The 7,795-nt window shown below is 39.0% G+C and overlaps 1 protein-coding gene across 6 annotated transcripts in view; it reads right to left on the bottom strand.

Moving 5' to 3' along the window:
• Nucleotides 1-624: 624 nt before the first annotated feature.
• CDV3 (CDV3 homolog) overlaps nt 625-7,795 on the bottom strand; it is a 16,941-nt gene continuing 9,770 nt past the window's right edge. For 3 of the 6 annotated variants that reach the window (XM_017505716.2, XM_037730353.1, XM_037730354.1), the window contains exons 3-5: nt 7,378-7,520; nt 4,142-4,301; nt 625-2,983 (exon numbers count right to left, since the gene is read on the bottom strand). In XM_017505716.2, coding sequence (XP_017361205.1) covers nt 2,833-2,983; nt 4,142-4,301; nt 7,378-7,520 — 454 coding nt within the window. In that variant the 3' untranslated portion in view covers nt 625-2,832. Of the gene's footprint in view, nt 3,725-4,141; nt 4,302-7,377; nt 7,521-7,795 lie in introns of all 6 variants that reach the window. The other 3 variants (XM_037730352.1, XM_017505717.2, XM_017505718.2) reach the window with 3 other exon arrangements.

Genomic DNA, 7,795 nt, shown 5'->3' with positions numbered 1-7,795 from the left:
AAAAATAAAAAAAAGAGGAAATAAAAGGAGGGAAGAGTGATAAGGAGTGAGTTCTGTGCATGTTCTATCTTAAATGGGGCTGTTAAAAAGAGATCTCAATCAAGCACAAAAAATAATCAAATAGCAAAATGATAACATTACATATTTAAAATTAATTACCAAAATGACTGAAATATACTTTTGCTAATTTTAAAATCTAGGGACTATCATCCAAACTAAATCCTGAAATTTAAAATTACTGTTCTTTTTGAGAATTGTTAAATACTCAAGAAACAAAGCCTCAAATCCTTTAATCTATATAAAAATTTTAGATCCCTCTGCCAGTTTAAGGTAACAAAATTTAATACAGCAACAAGGACAAATGTGTATTTCAAAAGTTTTCCAAAGAAATTTGTCACAGCTTTGCAGCCATACATGCCTGTTCTGTATTTTTAAAATTTTCTATTTCTTTTTACTGTCTTTGGTTTCCCTAATTCCTCATGTCTTTTTATGCTTGAGTACTCTGCAAATACTTCTCAAACAGAAAGTAACTCCTGAGTTTAGAGCATCATTTTCCTAAAGCAAGAGAGAGGCATGACCTCAACTCACTATTTTCAAAGACAAAATAAGCCTTTAAAATAATCATTACAGTCCAAAATCCATATATTTACTTTTTATTGAGTTTGTTAATGTTACAGAGTTCTTGCACTGCCAAACCATGCCTGAGAATTCAAACAAATGGTACAATGGACAGCCTCATCCACCCATCATCATACAGTATATTAAAACTTGATTCATGTACATTTTGATATTTTCACAATCTTTTAAAAAGTTATAACAAAAAGCTGGAATTTAAATCTGCTGCAGGTACAGTATGCTTTTACATAACACCTCCACATAGTCATCTCTGTTCATTCTTCAGTAACATAACCCCCAACAAAACTTTGCTGGGAAAAAATACACTTTCAGGGAAAATACACAGTTCGGCAATGAAGAGACTACTTTTTAAGGTTTTTGGTTCCCAAATAAAGTCTTCAGTTTACCAAGAATCACATTTCTGACTTTGTCATTCAACCTCCCCTTGGCTGGCTCAGCTACTCGCTCAAATACATTAGAAGACCAGCATCCTGCCTGCCACCTCAAATGCCAGCATTATTGCCCAGACGTGGGTGGCAGGTCCCATCAGGAGACACTGTAACCCCCCTCGGAGTCCAATTCCTGCATGGACACTTTCATCAAGACTAAACTCTTATTCGAAAATGCTCCCACATCAAAATAGTTTTACTCACCCACTTGCTTCACTCTTGCCAGTAGCAAGTCTGCAACTCATGCATTTGGCAAAGGGATTTATTATAGAGAAACCCAGACTCTGCATCAAGTAGTCAGATTACCACTTTCAGATATTTCTATTGAAAGATACAAAACTAGGAAACTGCCAGACTATCTCATTAGGTGGACGCGCCTCTGTAATTCTGGGTAGCTTCCTCCAGTCCCTTTAAAGGACCAAAAACTATGATTAATAGGTATTTTAAGCTGTAATTATTAAAAACAGAAGTGCTACATCACCTGTCTTTCGCCCTGACTCTCCAAATGAACATAAAGACACACCAAAAGGTTGAAAACAGAGCTAGCTGGGACAATCACTGCATCTATGAACAGCCAATATCTTGCAAATTTGGGCACAAGTATGTAAGGAATTCTTATCAAAGACCACGCACAATTCATGACACTTAAATGGGTTTTTAGCTGAGGTTTTGCTCACATTGCTCTGAATTTGTTAAGGACAGATCAGTGAACCCCTTAGCCTCAGCAGAAAGCATATTCTTCCCATTGCAGTTTACTATACAATTTAAACCTGATTAGACGAGGCATTAGCAGCACCTGAAGTTGAGCCTCCAGCATCCACTGCCCTTTACATCAAAGGCTATTTGGTTCCACCCTCAGGATTGGCATTCCCACGAGACATCTGACAATCCTAATGCATACTTCAGGTTACTTAACCAAGCAATATGCTCTGTCAAAGAACTTATTTCAAGTCAAAGCAAAAAAGGCCTTAATGTAGAACAAAAACAAAAAAGCACTATCCAAATAAAAAAATTACCAAAAATCCCACAAGATTATTCTCTCCCTTACCCCTTCCCCCACTTGGTAGACCCCAGTTTGGTTGAATTTATTTTGTGGTTTCTTCAGAATACAACTAAAATTTAAACTACAAATCACAGCCCTACACAGATGATCCGAACACATCAGTTCTTTTCAGCGGTGTGTTCCAGGAAGTCTAACATAGCCACAGCCCACTACAGAGAGTATTCCTTAAGGGTAGGGCACAGGACAGGTTAATTAAGGTCACTTAAATCTTCATCTTTTACAGCAGATCAGAACCCAGATGGCTGACTTTTTATGCAGGATTTCTGATAAGAATCCAGTAGAGCTGGTTTGAAAGTTCACATCGACACTTAATAGTTGTAAGCTTCTTATCCAGAAGTTGTGATCCACACGAAGTCCACAATGAGTGCAGCAAATCTGAGGTAGTCAACCCTTAGGAAGGCTCAGTATCTGAACATAAAAAGATTTTGAAATGACCACTGGCTGCAGGTTTTGGTTTTTTGTATTTGCAGAGTGAATATGAAAGAACACTGTTGAAACTAGTTCACGCATTTATGTAACAATGAAAATTCCCCTAAATCCAATATGCATAGAGCAGTCGTGACACTTTAACTTCCATAGGACCGGTCATGAAACTCAGTGGTCTGTAACGGTGTCTGTAGATCCAGCAGAGATCAGATGATGAATGGCTGTTGGTGGTGTTGCCTGTAGTTTAGTTACCTCAGAAGGGTTAGCAAAGCCCATTCCTTAATTGTATTGTGAGTGGCTGTTTTTCTGATTTTCAAGCACAGCATACTGGTTGTCTAGCTGAAGTTTAAGGGCCTGGTTTTTTGAAACCTCATCCCTACCTCTATTTTTGTGTCTTACTACTTCAAAGCTCTTCTCCATTTCTTTATCCCTAAGGGAAAAGAAATGTAATCAGTAAATATTTCTTCTTCACTAGGGTTTTTGAAAATATCCGTCCTTGAATTAAAAAAAAAGCCACCCCTTAGAAGAATGCTGGGGAGGGGGAGGAGTAAAGGCATATATAAAATCCTTATCAAACCATTTTAAGGCTTCAATTAGAACAAAAAACACAGAACACTGTACTGAAGCTCTAGGGTCCTATCTTCTACTGAAGAGTATTAACTGTGACCCTATTTCAGGACAATCTTGAAGAAAACTGTTAAAAGCTGTGTAATGACATTCCTCCTAAGACTTTCACTTTTAGCAAGTAATAGATAATAGATAATACATTTCTCTCTTTATGCACAAGGATAACAATTTTCTCATTCAAGTAAATTCTACTCATTAGTCAATGATTTCTCCTCACATCGATTTTGTGGGAGTGGATCTGATTGGGTCAGGTAAAGAAACTTGAGTGTGGTGAGTCACTGCCCTCCCAAGGTCCCTTATACATTTTTTAAGACAGATCAGAGGAGCAAGTCCATGTGGAGGTTTAAATTCAAGCCAGCTGTGCTCTCAAAATGGTGAAAAGGCTGGGATTTATTCTAAAAGCCACCCCAAAAAACATTTCCATCTGATGTCATTTACGTTTCTTCCCATTTTATTTATGTTTTAAAATTCATGTCCCTAAGTAAGATGTAGATGTGCCATATGTAGTCATTTAATTCCAGGTAGCATTCATTTTAAGTACCTGCTGAAATAAGATTATTTTAATATTAGATTTATAAATGCCAACATCTTCTGTCTATAGTCACATAAACTGGGAATACAATTAAACAGCGCTTTTATATTTCTAGTTTCCGTATTATAAGGCACAAAAGCCACTTAATTATAAAAGAATTAACTACACTGAAACTTGTCATTGCTAAATAACGTAAACCAGGGTTAAGAGAAACTTTTGCAGACAGCAGACAAAGTCAGTCTCCAATGTTCTTTGCCCTCCCCCTTTCCTCCCTTCTAGGCATATAAAGTCCCACCCCGATTCTCATGTTCCTGTCAGCTGAAGCCCAGGGTTTACTAGTTACTTGGGTGGGTATGCACATCCCCTACACCCCACTCCGTGGCCAAGGAATGGACATCCCAAACAAAATGCAGTAATTATGGTACTTACTTCCGGCTTTCTACATGCTTGGCAGTTGACTGCAGGGATGGGAACTGTGTATCGCTGTAGATTTCTGGTGGTCCTTGTGGTGTTTTTCTTGTTGTGGTTAACCTGGCCCCAGGAGGCCTATATACACCACTAGTCATTGCCGGTTCTGGGGTTTCTGTAACTAATATTTTATAACAATTTAGATAAACTATTCAAATGTTCAGCATTTTAATAAGTTATTCTTGCATTCCCAATCATTTAACAAATAACCTGATTATAAGAAGGGTCTCTGGGTCAGATAACAGACAAAAAGTTATTTGAGAAAATGTCTCAAAGTAAAAACAGGCCAGGCACAGTGGCTCACACCTGTTATCCAAGCACTCAGGAAGGCAGAAGTGGACGGGTCACCTGAGGTCAGGAGTTCAAGACCAGCCTACCCAACATGGTAAAACCCCCAACTCCACTAAAAATACAAAAAAATTAACCAGGCGTGATGGCGGACACCTATAATCCCAGCTACTTGGTGGGCTGAGGCAGGAGAATCGCTGGAACCTGGTAGGCGGAGGTTGCAGTAAGCCCAGACTGAGCCACTGCACTCAAGTCTGGGCAAAAAGAGCAAAACTCCATCTCAACAACAATAAGGTGAAAACATTTTATTTTTCTAGGGTAGTACTCTAACTCCTCTTCCATGTACAACTTTAGTAATCTATGTAAATGCTGAGTACCACAAGCCAAATTACGGGAAAGGAGAAAATCTGCTGAACCTGCATGACTGGTCTCATCAGTCATCCAGTTATAGCAGTCCTATGTCAAAATAGGACTACTTTAGTCCTCAATTTACCTACCAGTAAATATGAATTACTTCTTTACCTGATTGGTGGACTGGTTACGATGCCATATGTAAAGAATTTATTTAATGAAATGCCAGTGTGGTTATTTTTTAAGATGCTAACCAGGGCCAGGTGTAGTGGCTCACGCCTGTAATCCCAGCACTTTGGGAGGCTAAGGTGGGCAGATTGCTTGAGGTCAGGAGTTCAAAGCTGGCCTGGCCAACACAGTGAAACCCCATCTTTACTAAAATTACAAAGTATTAGCAGGGCATGGTGGTGCACACCTGTAATCCCAACTACTTGGGAGGTTGAGCAGAAAAATCACTTGAACCCGGGAGGTAAGGGTTGCACTGCAGTGACCACAGATTGTGCCAATGCACTCCAGCCTGGGCAAGAGAGTGAGACTTTGCCTCAAAAAAAGAAAAAAAAAAAGAGATTCTAGCTGGGTATGGTGGCTCATGCCTGTAATCCCAGCACTATGGAAGGCCAAGGCGGGCAGGTCACTTAAAGAAAGAAGCCAAACCCATCTCAAACAAAACAAAAAGATTCTAAAGATGATTTAAAAACATAAGGCCGGATGTGGTGTCTCACACCTGTATTCCCAGCACTTTGGGAGGCTAAGGTGGGAGGATTGCTTGAGCCCAGGAGGTGGAGACAAGCCTGAGCAACATAGTGAGATCTCATGTCTACAATAAAATAAACAGGTGGTGTGCCCCGGAAGTCTAACTTGGAAGGCTGGGGTGGGAGGATGACTTGAGCCCAAGCAGTTGAGGGGCTGCAAGGAGCCACGATCATACCACTGCACTCCAATCTGGGCCACAGAGTGAGACTCTGTCTCTAAAAAATATAAAAATAAAAGTCTAAAATTAAAACATGGCTGGGCACAATGGCTCAGGCCTGTAACCTCAGCTCTTTGTGAGATAGAGGCAAAAGAATCCTTTGAGGCCCAGGAGGTAGAAACCCGCCTGTCACTATGTCAACATAGTGAAGCTCTGTCACTACAAATAAATGAGCCAGGTATAGTGGTGCATATCTGTAGTCCCAGCTACAGATCGAGACCCTGTGTCTCTCTAAGAATATCCTTAATTATTTCACTACCTTCCACCTCATCAATAGATTTTATGACTCTACCTCTTTTTTACTTACTTAGAAAACATGGGTAAAACAGGAAAAAACAAAGAGCTGAGCAGCCCAAGGTCTTCCTCATGGCTAACATTCCAACTTTTCCTATCTTTTTTCCATGCTCAATATGGATTCAAACAGTGTTATATACATGTTTTTCACTTACTGAAAACATTTCAAATAAGCATCTATGTGATTATTTACAAGACCACTGACAGAATAAATAGAAAAAAAAACATACAGCAAAAAGCTGGAAAGATTTAAAATGTTAACATATAGTAGCTATCTGTGATTTCTGGATAGCAAGATTTGGAGTGATCTGTTATTCTTTACATTATTCTGAATAAAATAATGGGTATACATTTCTTTAAAGTGGTGCTTCTTAAACTTTCATTATTGCCCTAAGGACACCTTCCAGATAGCTGTTTCCTAACCGCCCCTATTCCATGAAATTCTAATACTGTAGATATACATCTGTTTATGCACTTTGGACTTCTCGTGGGCCACAAACAACTGTTAAGGCATGAAATTCCTTCAGCCTGAAAGAAGCAACTTTTACTCCCTTGAGAATGATAAAATTGACTTGCATCTTTTTCCTGAAGACTTTGGAGAAAAAAAAAAAGCATGACAAAATCAGCTCTGCTGAGAATTCATGCTTCAAAAAACATGAAAGCAAATAGGAAATGAAAAAGACAAAGCGCAGGTGAAAAACAAGGGCCCCAATATTCCTTACTCAGCTATCAAAAATATTTTAAAATTCGGGAGGCTGAGGCAGGAGAATTGCTTGAACCCAGGAGGCGGAGACTGCAGTGAGCCGAGATTGAGCCACTGCACTCCACCCTGGTGCCTGGTGACAAAGTGAGCTCTGTCTAAAAAAAAAAAAAAAGGAAAAAAAATTTTTTTTTTAAATAATAAAAGCTTTAGGAATTTCCTGTCATGAAAACCTTGAGTTAAACCCAACCCTTGGCAATTAATACTAAAAATCCTAAATGAAAAGCTTACTTTGTATTCTAGTAAATTAAAATCTTTTCCTTACCTTTTCCATTAGCAAGTAGTTAATATTTAAAGAGAAAACTGGAATGCTCAAATAAATTCCAATAAATAAAACTGGAATTGACTAGTCTATCTACATACAAATTTTACAACAACAGATAGCATAAAAGTATGTCTTTTAACTTCCAGATTTAACATCCCACTCTACCAGGAATGAAAAGGAGCCTCTCCACATCCCGCCACAATCATGCACTTGGTTGAAATTGGACCATATATAAATTAGACATCTTTCTGAAAATTACAGAAAATTACCAATTACTGGAGCAGGAGGTGCTTGTACCGGAGCTGTTTTGTTCCAGGGACCCGAAGATTTTTCCATACCACCACCACCTCCACCTTCTTCCCAGTTATCACCTGGATCTTGTCTCTTTTCATTATCGTCTTCTTCCTTTTCACTGTTGAAAAAGCAAGCATGTAAATTCAATTAAGGAACCACCAAAAAAATTTGCAGTCCAAATTCTTAGTTTTATCCATGATTATCTGTGCAACCCTGAAGAAGTCACCTAATCTCTTTGGAACCTAAAGGTCTTATTTAAAAAGTGAGGCTGAGCTGGGCATGGTGGCTCACGGCTGTAAGCCAAGCACTTTAGAGGCCAAGGCGGGTGAATCACCTGAGGTCAGGAGTTCAAGACCAGCCTGACCAACATGGTGAAATCCCGTCTTAAAAAAA

The sequence above is a fragment of the Cebus imitator genome, unplaced genomic scaffold, assembly GCF_001604975.1.
Source record: "Cebus imitator isolate Cc_AM_T3 unplaced genomic scaffold, Cebus_imitator-1.0 Scaffold340, whole genome shotgun sequence".
Taxonomy (NCBI): domain Eukaryota; kingdom Metazoa; phylum Chordata; class Mammalia; order Primates; family Cebidae; genus Cebus; species Cebus imitator.
The sequence above is the reverse complement of the archived record's forward strand: the minus strand, read 5'-3'. Positions and strand labels throughout refer to the sequence as shown.